We start from the raw sequence: 13512 nt of genomic DNA on the forward strand, positions 1-13512 counted from the left end.
TGGGCATCAATGTCAATGCATGGAAGGTATATTCCTCTATAAGAATATTAGACTTGATGTATTTGTGGTAATCCCAAAATTGATAGGAAGCCAACGATGAACTTCAGAAGAAAATGCTCTAACAAAGAGAATAAGACAACTTTTCTATTATGATTCACCACTTCTTAGTTATCAAGAAATATTCTCCACCATATTCATGCTAATGTTGATTTAGATATACTTTCCATTCATCCCTCTAGGATCATAATGTAGTTGACCACTTAATGTCCATCCTCTCCACTTCTCCACCTTTGGCAATGTTTGGCATCTCTTACATTACTAGACAATGATTTTAGAGTCTTCTTGATTCAAAAATCATAGTATTGTCTCACACATTAAATATATTTTATTTTGAATAATTAAATAGATACAAAATCAAATTTTTAAATAATAATAAAGACAATAAGAGTTGTGACATTACTCATAATTAATACATTTCATTTTACGCTTCCTAATATGTTTGATACAAGTAGAGACTTTAGTTTTGGCTTATAGTGTGATATGATTATATAGTTTCCTAATCTCACTTTTACATTTAGAGAGGCTATCAAGATCAAGCCTCAAGAATAAGCCCCTCAACCTTTCCACATCCAACAACACGTCCTTGTCCTTACTCACTAGATTTGACATGATCTCCTCCAACTTAAATATCTCTTTTGATTTCTCATTTTGCTTAAAAAAGTAATTTTGACATATTAAACTTGTCTAAATCAAATAAACTATATTTTTTTTCTTTAAATATATTACACACTATTTAATAACCAACATACCTATATTTTTAAAAATCTATGTAAAATACGCCTATAGATATCAAATTTTAAAAATAAAATTAAAAAATTTGAAGAATTTGTCTTCCAAACAAATAGCAAAATAATAAAAATGAATAAAAAAATTAACCATTTTGTTTTTATATGCACTTTTTGAATAAATGCTTTCAAATCTTCAAAAAAATCAAATGCCTTTATAGAAATTGTTGTTTGTTTTTCTTACACAAATAATAAGAAAGCACGTAGCCATTGTAGAGCTATACCTATCAATGTAGTAATTATATTTTAAATTCAAAACCAACAAATTATAATATAAATAGACTAATTTTAATTACCACAAGATTTTAAAAATATATGATTATTATAAGCAAAATTTTAGAAGTAATTAAAAAAAAAAAAACTATTAACAACAATTACCTTTTAAATTTCGAACTTCCGTAAGTTTTAAAAAAACAAAAGGGAAAAATAAGTTAAAGGGTCTATCTGATCCGAGAATCACCGTACCGAGATATTTTCCTCTATGATATAGGCCCGTGGAGTATAGCATGCCTTAGATATTATCTCCTCCATTGAATAACTTCCACGTAGTACTGAAGACAGTTGATGAAGATAACAAGAAGCCAGGTGCCTCTACTTGTTTTCCATTCTCATCGGGGCTCTCGCTATTTTCTCTCTTTTCTAAAGGTTTTTTGTGGTCTCGGTCCTTCTATAATCTTTCATTCAAGTTGTGATCGATTCAGGTTTGAACATTACAAATTTCATGTGGATCTGTTTTGAATCGCAGGTGATGAATTTGTAAAGGGCGTTGCTCAACTCGTGGTCAGATTCATCTCTTAAGTGAGTCTACACCACCTTTTTGTTCTATATTGAAAAAACAACTTAATTGGTACAGTTTTTTAATTCCCATTTTGAGCGTTAAAGAAATATGTGGATGGATTTGCATAGAATGTAGATAAGTAGTGGGATATAAAAAGCTGCATCTTTATCGTACGCTGGTTCTAGTTTGGTTCAAATGGTTTCTAGTACTACAATGTACGCACGATAAAGGTAAATAACCTTGAATTGAGAAAGATGCTGAGAGATGGAATCAGACAAGAACATAGAGATGGGGTAAAGAAATGGCTAAACAATTATCTATTAAATATTTACCTTACATATGCCAGTATTGTTTAGGGTAAAAGCAGAAAAGACAGAGCTAAATATATGGTAGCTATATTTCTTTTGAATTATTGATGGTCTGCCCAAATTTTCATTTTGAGTCTGACACAGCCTTCATATCTTTTTGTTTTATATAAATTCCACAAGTAATAATTAGGCATACGACCATCAAATCTAACCCTTGACAAGGCATTTGGGTTCGCACCTGCAATAAAGTGTTACATGGGAACTTATTTTCAGGCCTCAGGGTGATGCTCTTCACCCCTCTTAAAATTCGGGGTCATCCAAGAACATCCATAGGAAATGGGGACGTGTCCAGTTTCTGAGAATGCATGGGGATGCTTTGATATCCCCAGAATGGCCAAGGGTTGACTATGCTAGGGATGGCCTGCATCATTTTGGTGCAAAAGAAATTAAAAAACTATTAAGTTTACAACATTCCTTTTTCCCCTATAGAAATTGTAAAAGCAGTTTGGTTTTGCAGCATTGTATCAATGATTTTCGGGTTATTTTTGTGGCCGACCTAGGCATTTTGAAAAGGTAGAGGTGTTGAGGTGATTAAGTGCTTGTTTGGCCAGGCCATAGATAAATTTGTCCAGGTATTTTGATTATTATCCACTTTCAATTTTTTTTTTGAAAGGGGTTTAAATCCAATTCCGAGAGAGACATTTTACTTTTCTTTTAATTTTAACCATCAGAAGTTTAATGGCTATGTGAACTGCATGCTTAAATGGCAAACTGTGAACATAAATTTAGTAGCTAAACGCATGGTGGACATTTTTTTGTTCTCTATTACATGCAGTTTTTCCTTTCAATGAAAATGAGCATTCCTTTTGGTGATGGTATCAGGACTAAAAGCTGTGAAATTATGAGTGCTTTGTTCCAAAGAAATAATAATGAAAAATAAATAAGGCATGGTGAGTTTATCTGATTAACTAACAAATCAGATCACGCATTAATTTTACTTGATAGAAGAATGTGGCAACAACAGTAATTACATATAAACATTTTGAAAACAAACTTTTTGGCATAGCCAGGAGTAGAATTATAGTAATGAAATAGGATTAATTTCAAGTGATCGAACGGATGAATGAGAGAAATATGTTTGATTGGAATAGTGAAGACAGCTAAGAAACATTAAAATTCAGATTTTTCATTTTACCCTTCAAATCGCATCAATAGAAATTCTTATTGCAGAATATTTGAAGCATAAAAATATGCAATGGTTCATCTTAAACAGAAACCTGGTATATCTTAATTATCACAGACAATCAATAACTAGTGATATACAGACCTACTGAAAATGCCAACTCTTATGCACTTCATTAAAATTACTTTGAATAAAAAATATGTTTAATTCTGTTGTAAGTCATTTTTTTTCGTTTTAATTACTTTGAATTAAAAAACTCAAATATAAATTTTTTATGTATTTTAATAGGTTGACCGCAACATAACCAAAACCTGAGGAATTTTTTTCTGATCCCAAAGCTCAGAAAATTACTGCAAGGAAAAAAGGACTGCAACCAGCTCTAGAACATGGCTGTTGCAGTGGCAGTTGTCAGGGAGGTTGTGGGCAGAAAGAAACAGAAAAACCAGTCTCCAGTGGGCATTCTTGTCGAGGATACCTTTCGAGGCCCAAAAATAGCCCCTTCCTGTCATGTTTCTTGAAGTATAGATCAGAAGTCAGTTAACCCTGTTTATCATAGTGGTAATCATTCGACCTTAACTTTGGTCTGTATACCAGTGTATATAAGTATGACGTAGGCTTTCTGTGGATTTTGAGTTAGAGCTGTTTTAATACCTTGCTTTGTTGTCTTTGTTTATATAAATATTCAGCGGGTGTGGATTCCTATGGGGAAGAGTGTATTTGTGTATCCTTATTATTTAGGTTTGGACGTTGAATTTTTTCTCTTCATAAGTTTGCAAACATTGTCATAAGCCTAGGTATAATAATTTCCTTGTAGTATCTTTGAAGGAAAGTTAGTTGAAATCATCTTGATTTATCAGCAACCACACATCAAAGGCCATTCTCTGTAAGTTATCAAATGTTTCATGATTTATAAGGGACATTTTCTACCTCAGAATGATGCGTTGTTCTGCATCATCCTGCATAGAGGACCCAAAGAATATTAGAATAGGAACCTTCACATGCAGAAGAATGTTGTCTGCACTGAAGAGATCTACATTTTGCTTCACTCTTAGTCGCTCTTCATGTATTGAGCAACACAAATATTAAATATATCTAGCATTTTTCCTTTTAATTCTTTGTATCTATTTTTTCTTTGCTTATTTTTTAGTTAATTAGATTATTGAGAGTCTCTGTATTTATTTTGATTTCTTATTTATTATTTTCTCGCTGCCTTATTTCTTTCTTTGTTAGTTCTTTATTTGTCAGTAATCTTCTATTATTTTTTATATTGTGTTCCTTTTTTCTCTCATTATTTGCTTTCTTTTTCTTTCCCTTCGCTCTTGTACAATCTTATAGTACTTTCATTAATCGATTTATTTGTTTCTTATTAATGGTTAGTTCTTTGTCCTCTGTTTCTTTTCTATATATACTTCTATCAGTTGTTATTAGTGGTTTATTTTTTAATTCTCTTCCTCAATCCACGTGCTCTCTTTCTCTCTTCCCTCTCTTATCTTTATATTCAGTCTAGATCTGCACCTTACCATCTTTCATCTCCTTTGAACTCTTCTCTCATCCTGATGATGAATCATGGAAATGTTGATGACAAATTTTTGTACACAATCTAATCCAGAAGCATCAAGGGAATTATAGCATGGATTGTGGAAATCTGATAGCATTAATCTTAACAAGTTGTTGATCTTACCTTAGACCTAAGACATTTACAACTAAAAAAAAAGAGCGAAAAAGATGAACCTCTTAAATCCACTAGAATGAGAACTTGTTTTCCTTTTAGCCTTTGTAAATTGTCATGCAAGGCTATACCAATGTAATTAATATAGGACTGAGCTAAGTTATATATGTGACCAATCAATTGATCACATTGCAAGAGTAATCTGTTTTTTATTGATGTCATAACCCTAAGGGCCTAATCCACTAGAGGAATTATCCATGTGTTATCTCATCAAATTCACTAGAGAAAAGTGATTGCCATAGAGGGGATTTGAGTTTAACTACATGCTTCATTTAAATTGTAAAATCACTAATCTGCATATGCAACTTAGCATAGAATGTGAATTTTTAAACCAGCTAGATTCGTCCAATTTGGTTTGAAATAATTATTTTAATGATGAGTAGTGCTATACATTATATTAAAGAACAAAAATATAATGTATCGTTTGCATAAAATATACATGGCATGGCATCACACCCCAAAAAGTTAAGGCTAGAACTAAGAGACAACAACACAAAAAGAAAAATCAGTCACATTGCTGAGCCTTCATGGCTATTGTGTGGGGGAAAAAGTGACACTAAGCAAACATGCCCTAATCTCACTTTCAATCACACATTTGTGAAATACGAAAGAGCCTAGAGGTATCACACAATTGGCTACTTCTTTTTGTGGAAGAGAGAGCCACGGGCTACCTATTAGGATTTCTATTCCTTTGTTGTAATTGAAAGATAAAATGATGCAAGTTCAATCTCAAACCCCAAAGTGCAAGTATGAACTAATAACAAGATTTGCAGAATTGAACTTAAATAATGGAAAGCTATAAACACAAGGACAAGACAAGAATGTAAATGCATACCCGGTGTTAAAATATGAGTGAAAATGTTCGGGACGGGGGCGCGGGCGCCACCGTCCTAATTCTGCACCTGAAATTGTTGTTTTGCAACCTGAAAAGCTATCAGAAAAATGTTGAAACTGCTGTCTGACAGAAGGACCAGGGCGCCCAGCGCCCCTGTCCTGGCAGGACCAGGGCGCCCCATGCCCCTGTCCTGGTCTTTTTCTCTGCAATTTGGTGTGTTGTTCTGTCTCGGTCCACTTCCGTCGAATCTACAACTTGCGGCGTCGTCTGAATCCCGAAACCTGCACTTATATCTGAAAAGGTATGGTGGGCGGCTATATAGGGTTTTGTCTTAGTCAAACCCCCGCTTTGGTGGTTTCCACCTCCACGAATAGCCAAGTTGTATTGTAAAAGTAGTGTGTGCAGACCTTGTGTGTGTGCAAGATCCTAAAATGCAAGTAAGCAAACTAGAGCAACCTAGAAAGTAAACCCTAATTGCTTGCAAATGATAATGTAAATGCTCCAAATCAAGATGTAAAGAGATCTAAAGCATGAATACAAGTGATATAATGAGGCTTATGCAAAGACATGAAAACAACATGAAATCATACCCAACCCCAAGGGAGGGGTACAAGCCAATCTTCAGTCGGTGATCCCCTATTGCTCTTCAATGTCTTCAAAGCCCTAAATGGATGAATGAAATTGATGAATGCTTGATGGATGGATGTTGAATGTTGTTGAAGTCTTCAAAGATCTGCTCTTTCGCTGCATAGAAGGTCCTTTGAAACCAAAAATCTGGATCCTTTCAAATGAAGAAAGAGAGCTCTTATATATGAAACCCTAGGTCTTAATTTCAACTTTTGGCCGACCTAGAGATTGAATCTTCCGCCAATATCTTGGGGTTAAGCTTTATTTTATGATTGGATCGCGCTCCTAAAATTTCGGGAAAAATGTCCGGGACCGTGTGCACTCCGGGCGCCATGGTCCCGACAACTTTTCACCAAATTTTCAGGGCCATCGAATATGATGATTTTAGAGAGAATCCTGAAGTTACAGCTGATTTCGAGATGTTTTGACCCCCGAAATCAAGCCCCCAAGTTCAAAATAGGACCTAATTAGGGTTTTTGATTAAATGATGTATTGAAGGAATAAAATGAAAGGGGCACACTTTAATGAAAGGGCCCAACTTTATGATGTGGGAGATGATAAAATAGAACCTTAGACCTAATTAATTTAATTAATTAAGTGCTAAAGGGGAAATGCAATGCAAAATGCAAAATGCGCCAAGGCGGGTGCTAAACTAGGTGTGAAATTGTACCACCCTAGCAAGTGCGTACAATTTACGACGCTACAGCTATATGAGTAGAAGGGGGATCCTTGTCAAGGGGTGGGCCCCAACCATTTGGGAGATCCCGAACATCTAAAATGGGCTCAAACCATAATGGTATCATCATTTTCTTTTTCCTCTTTTTGAATAGGATCTGCACAAACATAAGAAATAGCAAGGTCTAAGCATGAGAACTTCACAAAATCAAGCCAACCAGATTGCTCACAATCATGCTGTCATGGCCTATTTTGGATAAAATCTAAGTTTGTACATTGGGTTTGTACTTCTGTCTTCCCTTCTTGGGTATGTTTATAATTAAAACAGGCATATCAAAAGTTCAGTGGTGCCATATGAGATGTTTCTTTTAAATGTTAAAACTAGATTACATAACACCACACAGGATCATATTATTTGAAAAAATATATCTTTTTTCCTTGAATGGAGTTTAGTTATGGAAGCTAAAACCAGATTTCCACACCTCTTTTAATTTTTTATTTAAAATAAAAACATTGGAAAAAAACATTGCTGTCAAGGATTCCTGGCATCCTCAAGATGGTTGAGGGACATCTCAGATGTCGTGGGGATGGCTAAATGTCTTGGCAACATTTCAAACTTTTGGGTATCCTAGGGATGCTGCTAAAACTTCTTGCAAATTGGGGATGGCTAGGGATGCCCCCTGCCATCCCAAAGTCCTAGAAACAACTATGGGGACAGGGATGAGGGTTTTAGAGGGGGGATGATCTCCATGTAACTTTTAAGATCTGACTTTTAATCTCATGGTCTGATGCTTATATTCTCCTTACATGCCTTACCTCCACTGGTAAGATATAAGATCCTTAAAAATTGAGTTCCTTTCCAAAGGTGGGGTTTGGTCTTTTGGCATTGACTCAAATTTACAAGTATCTGGTTTTGAGTTCTAATCTTGCAGTCTGGTGCCTATATGCACCGTGCCTGCCTCACTTCTGTTGGAACTTAGTATAATACAAAGTTAAGAAGAAAGTTTCTGAAGTTCCTACCTTGGTCTTCTGGTGTGGAGTCAAATTCACAAAGTATTTGGTTCCAAGTTCATCAACTGGACTGTAACCCTGTAGGTGAATGCATCCTATTTTCAAGAAATGTTTTTCAATTAACATTTGGAATCAATATTTCAAATGAGAAATTATTGCAATGTAATGTGCAAGTTTGGCTGGGATTTCTAGAGCTTTGCAAAAAAGCATTTCAAAGTTAACACGACTCTCCTTCCATTTTATTGTTTAGGATGCCAAAGGGAGTATGAGTAAAGCAATCAACATTGAAGAAAGTTAGAAAATGATTTTTATTGATTAACTAGGCATTCACAATTCTCATGGAACGGATCCTTTGTGTTCACATATTTGCTCTGATAAAGGCTATTGATTGTGTTATAATTGCAGGCATGGCATGCATATCAGCAACTTCAACTTCACTTGTGCATAAGGATATTTATGCTTCTGATTATAGTAGTCGAGGGGATGTCATGAAAGTAGCACGGGCTACATGTTTTGGAGGCACCGACAATTTCCATAACATATCAATTGTTGGAACAAATGACATAAGAAGGCTCAGGAATTTAGGGGTAAGGGCCACATTGACGGTAGGTCCTTCTATTGGAGTAGGGAAGGACAAGCGCAGTCGACATACAGTGGATCCATCAGCTCCAGATTTTTTGCCACTTCCATCATTTGAGCAGTGTTTCCCTAACAGCACAAAGGAATTCAGGTATGTTTTGGGTGACTTAAGAAAACACAGATTTCTTGGTTTTTCTTTTGAATGTATAGTTGTGTCCTAGGCATTACAGTTAAATTTCATTGTGAAACTTATTCCATTCAACTAAGTTAGTTCTGTAGGGAAACAGTACTTAAGATCATAATTTTTCTTTAATGATTCATCAGTATGAATATCTAGCATAGTGTTCATAAATTTATTGCTTATTGGCCAATGCAATTGTGGATTTGGGAATTTATTATCAGTGAAAATCGTGATATAGATCATGAAAAGAAAATGTTAAATCTTTTGCAACTGTGCAAATAATATTCTCCTTCATGTGTTGCAGGGAAGTTTTTTATAAGCCAAGTGGCTTAGTCATGCGTGTTCCGTTTCGTCGCATACACTTGTCTGGAGAAGAGCCCTATTTTGATGCGTATGATACAAGTGGTCCTCAAAATATAAATCCCTGGATTGGTGAGTCTGAAACCATTTAGTATGTTGACTTTTGTATTTTGAGCTGATTTAGTAGATATTCTTCTTGTTTAGGATGTCTTCTTAGCTGGGTATCACAAGGGCTTGTTTGTCATTGAATGGATAGGTCTTCCTAAGATTAGAAAGGAGTGGATTGAAATCCGTGAAAGACGTGATGATCGTCGCTTCACACAAATGTTTTATGCAAAACAAGGTGTGATAACTGAAGAGATGTTGTTTTGTGCTACAAGAGAAAATGTTGATGCTGAATTTGTTCGTTCTGAGGTGGCCCGTGGTCGTGCTATTATTCCTTCAAACAAGAAACATCTGGAATTGGAGCCTATGATAGTTGGGAGAAATTTTCTGGTGAAGGTAAATGCAAATATTGGAAACTCGGCTGTGACAAGCTCAATTGAAGAGGAGGTTCAAAAGTTACAGTGGGCAACCATGTGGGGTGCAGATACAATTATGGATTTATCCACTGGTCGACACATTCATGAAACTCGCGAGTGGATTTTGCGTAATTCTTCTGTGCCAGTGGGTACAGTACCGATATATCAAGCTCTTGAAAAGGTTGATGGAATTGCTGAGAAGCTGACTTGGGAGATTTTTAGAGAAACTTTGATTGAACAAGCTGAACAGGGAGTGGACTACTTCACAATACATGCTGGTGTTCTGCTCTCTTATATTCCTCTGACTGCAAAGCGGATGACTGGAATTGTGTCTCGAGGAGGCTCCATTCATGCAAAATGGTGTTTGACATATCATAAAGAGAATTTTGCATATGAGCATTGGGATGAAATCCTTGACATTTGTAATCAATATGATATTTCTCTTTCTATAGGAGACGGGTTGAGACCTGGTTCTATTTATGATGCAAATGATGCTGCACAATTTGCAGAACTTGCTACTCAAGGTGAGCTTACTCGTCGTGCTTGGGAAAAAGATGTGCAAGTGATGAATGAAGGACCTGGTCATATCCCAATGCATAAGATCCCTGAAAATATGGAAAAACAACTGGATTGGTGTAATGAGGCACCATTTTACACGCTTGGCCCACTTACAACAGATATTGCTCCCGGCTATGACCATATAACCTCAGCTATTGGTGCTGCTAATATAGGTGCACTTGGCACTGCACTGCTCTGTTATGTAACTCCCAAAGAACATCTTGGCTTGCCTAATCGAGATGATGTCAAGGCTGGTGTCATAGCATACAAGATTGCTTCTCATGCAGCAGATTTAGCAAAACAGCATCCTCTTGCTCAAGCATGGGATGATGCTTTGAGTAAGGCACGCTTTGAATTTCGCTGGAAAGATCAGTTCGCACTGTCTCTCGATCCTACTACTGCTCAGGAATTTCATGATGAGACCCTTCCTGCAGAAGGTGCTAAGGTAGCCCACTTTTGTTCTATGTGTGGGCCAAAGTTTTGTTCCATGAAAATTACAGAGGATGTGAGGAAGTATGCTGAAGAGCATGGATATGGAGATGGAGAAGAAGCTATCAAGCATGGCATGAATAATATGAGTGCGGTGTTTCTTGCTGCAAAGAAAACTGTCAGTGGAGAGCAGTGGGGAGAAACTGGAGGGGAAATATATGTACCTTTGAACCATGCCAGTGAAGGAAAGAGTACATTGGCCCATTCACAGGCTTCTGATTCATAAGAGGTATGCTAGAATTTTTCCTTATAATATATTATGTACTATGGTCATTAATAGCCTTTGTATTGAAGTTAGCTGTGATCTGTTTGTACTTGCAGGTCTTGATTGTTTGGAGGTCTTCAGATATGCAGAATCAAATAAATTGGTGTAGTTAGTTTTTCAATAATGTAGTTTTTATAATTTCCTAATGCAACTTTTAAGGGAGAATTTTATTTTTTAGTTTACAAAACAGACCATCTAGATTCTGATGTAAGTATTATGAATTTATATAAATTTCAATTCGAAGAAAAAATTTCTTGACTTTTCCATTACCATGTTCCATGTACACTTTCTAATTAGTATGGCACCAGGGGTGCTTACCTTGTTTCCATCACTAGCAAAGCTAGGGCTGTTAACAGGAGTAGGCTGAGAAAGTCCCTTTGAACCTGAGCAGGGTAATACCTGCGTAGGGAGTGTGCCTTTCTTTTGTTTGACACAGGCTTATTGCTTTGACCATGCTACTGGAGGGCATTATGCTTCTTTTGGCAAGGTCTTGTGGGGTGCGCTGAAAATCAGTGAACATTATTCTAATTTCTCTATTATCAAATAGTCTGAAAGGTTATAAAAAGTGTGATATAAATCAGTTTAACAAAGCTTAGGATTAGAATAGTAAAGTACTAGCATTCAGTGTCATAGTGGGGGCTTCACACTAGCCTCTGAAATCCTTTCTTTCATATAGCTAGTGCACAATTATACCTGCTGCTTTATTCTTGTATTAGAAGATGCCTATTTATGTTTTTGATGCAATTTTGCTTTACATATTTAGTGTATTTCCATCTGTTGCAGTTGACAGTACATTTAACGTGAATTTTTAACTGACATTGAATTTGTTTCAAATGGCACATACTGTAGCCTCGAGTAAACCTTTATAACCCACTTGTAAACTGTCCCTTACGTAAATCTATTGGGTGAACTATGAAAGGCAGTAACATTATTCTTCTATCATGAGTTCTAAGCACTGCCATGAATTTGGATTGGTGAACTTCTCATAATTTACTCTGTAGGTTACACAGCTCATGGCAAGGTTGCAAAAGATTTGAGTAGGTGGCATCTTTCCAAAGATTGACTATTGCTTTGGCTGTCCTGTAAGAAAACAGATTAAAATCTCAAAATATTTCCTTCTTTGTTATTAAGCTATCATAAACGATTCCCATAGTGAAATACTGAATATCTCAAAGTCACGACAGGAAACGATCACTTCTAAGATTACTGAATGGTCTGTATCCATAGTGAAATCCTCCAACTCTAAGAAAGAAGCTTGGGTCTCTTTCCAAGGTATTTGATCTTAGTTTAAGAAACGAAGCTATAAAATTCTCTAGGTTTTTTGGTCAATTGGGACCATGAATTGTTCAGGGGTGAAAATTCAGCCTGTTAGAGATGGTTTAGTGAGCAATAATTCAAACCAGACTTAAATATGTAAAAATGATATTGATATCGAATTATCATTAGATGCAATGTATAACAATTTTAGAACGCACCACCTAATTTGAGCAATAATGAGTCAATTGGCATCACTGGATATTTTTAACAAGAGTAATTCCGTTTGACTCGAAAATCCCTTTTAGAGTTAGGATCTTTCTTTTAGACAACCGTTTTCCATTAAGCTACGATGAGATGCAAAATAATATTTAGGTTAGTCTCACTTTGTGGGAGATACATGCTTAATAGTATGATGAATGAAATAAAAGTTTTTGATGATGGTCCGAGACCAAGTAATCTATGGAACCCAATAGTTGAATTGCATTGAAACCAACAAAAGCACCACCCAACAAACCACATACCCCTTTTCTGATTGTCCTTTATTCCTCTGCTGATCATGGTTCTTCTGCTAAGTATTTTGATAAAGCAATCTTTTGATAAAGCAATCTGTTGTTTTTGCTATTTGTTCCTCTTAAACAAAGTTGTTAAAGAATCTACTTTGACAGCATTAACATAATATATTTGCTATCTTTGTATGCCATACACTCCATGATGTTATGCCATCTTATTTCCACTGATCCTGATCCTGATGTGTAGAGACGACAAACCTTGTCATCCCACTCCTCTTTGGGTGGTTTCCACCTCCTTGTGTCACTCTTAAAAGAGTTCTTAATTGGCTATTAGTATTTTAGATTTTAATTTTATGTTTGCCTCTATATAGTGCTTTTTGCTTATTGTCACGTGGGATTAAATTGCTCAACATAATATTCTATTTTTTTACTCAAGTTGTTTGTCCAAATGATAACTTTTGACTTTCACTCATTGATTTTCTCATTTGCATCTGGGCACTCTTGCATGTTGATTCCCCATTTATTTACTTCATCCAGTGTTCTTCTATTTAACTCTTTCTTCATCACTATTTTGGACTAGTGATGTCCTTTGATGTTCTCTATTCTCTTCAAATACCTTGGTAAGTCTTTCTTCATCGCTATTTTGGACTAGTGATGTCCTTCCATGTTCTCTATTCTCTTCAAATACCTTGGTAATTGATTCAGCATTGCAACTTCAATCGGAAAGGCTTCAACCGTGGCTATGGCGATCTTGTATGGGACCATCACTTCAATCGGAAAGGCTTCAACCTTGGCTATGACGATCTTGTATGGGACCATCACTTTTATCTTGAAATTGTCTGCGATTAAATGTTCTTGTAAC

The 13512-nt window shown here is 35.8% G+C and overlaps 1 protein-coding gene across 5 annotated transcripts; it reads left to right on the plus strand.

Annotated features, from left to right (window-relative positions):
• Nucleotides 1-1351: 1351 nt before the first annotated feature.
• On the plus strand, nt 1352-11642 carry LOC131060555 (phosphomethylpyrimidine synthase, chloroplastic). 5 transcript variants are annotated; one of them, XM_057993819.2, is made up of 6 exons: nt 1352-1430; nt 1591-1643; nt 8397-8721; nt 9056-9183; nt 9308-10848; nt 10941-11150. In XM_057993819.2, exons 3-5 carry the CDS (start codon nt 8399-8401, stop codon nt 10843-10845), a joined length of 1989 nt encoding a protein of 662 aa, XP_057849802.2. In that variant the 5' UTR covers nt 1352-1430; nt 1591-1643; nt 8397-8398; the 3' UTR covers nt 10846-10848; nt 10941-11150. The 5 variants fall into 5 exon arrangements, 3 of the variants coding, with proteins under 3 accessions (XP_057849802.2, XP_057849801.2, XP_057849800.2); XM_057993818.2 differs by having other exon boundaries at nt 1368-1490; XR_009110391.2 differs by lacking the exon at nt 1352-1430 and adding an exon at nt 11193-11642 and having other exon boundaries at nt 1444-1643; nt 10941-11091.
• The last annotated feature ends 1870 nt before the right edge of the window (nt 11643-13512 follow it).

The sequence above is a fragment of the Cryptomeria japonica genome, chromosome 8 (genome assembly GCF_030272615.1).
Source record: "Cryptomeria japonica chromosome 8, Sugi_1.0, whole genome shotgun sequence".
In the NCBI taxonomy this organism is placed as follows: Eukaryota; Viridiplantae; Streptophyta; class Pinopsida; order Cupressales; family Cupressaceae; genus Cryptomeria; species Cryptomeria japonica.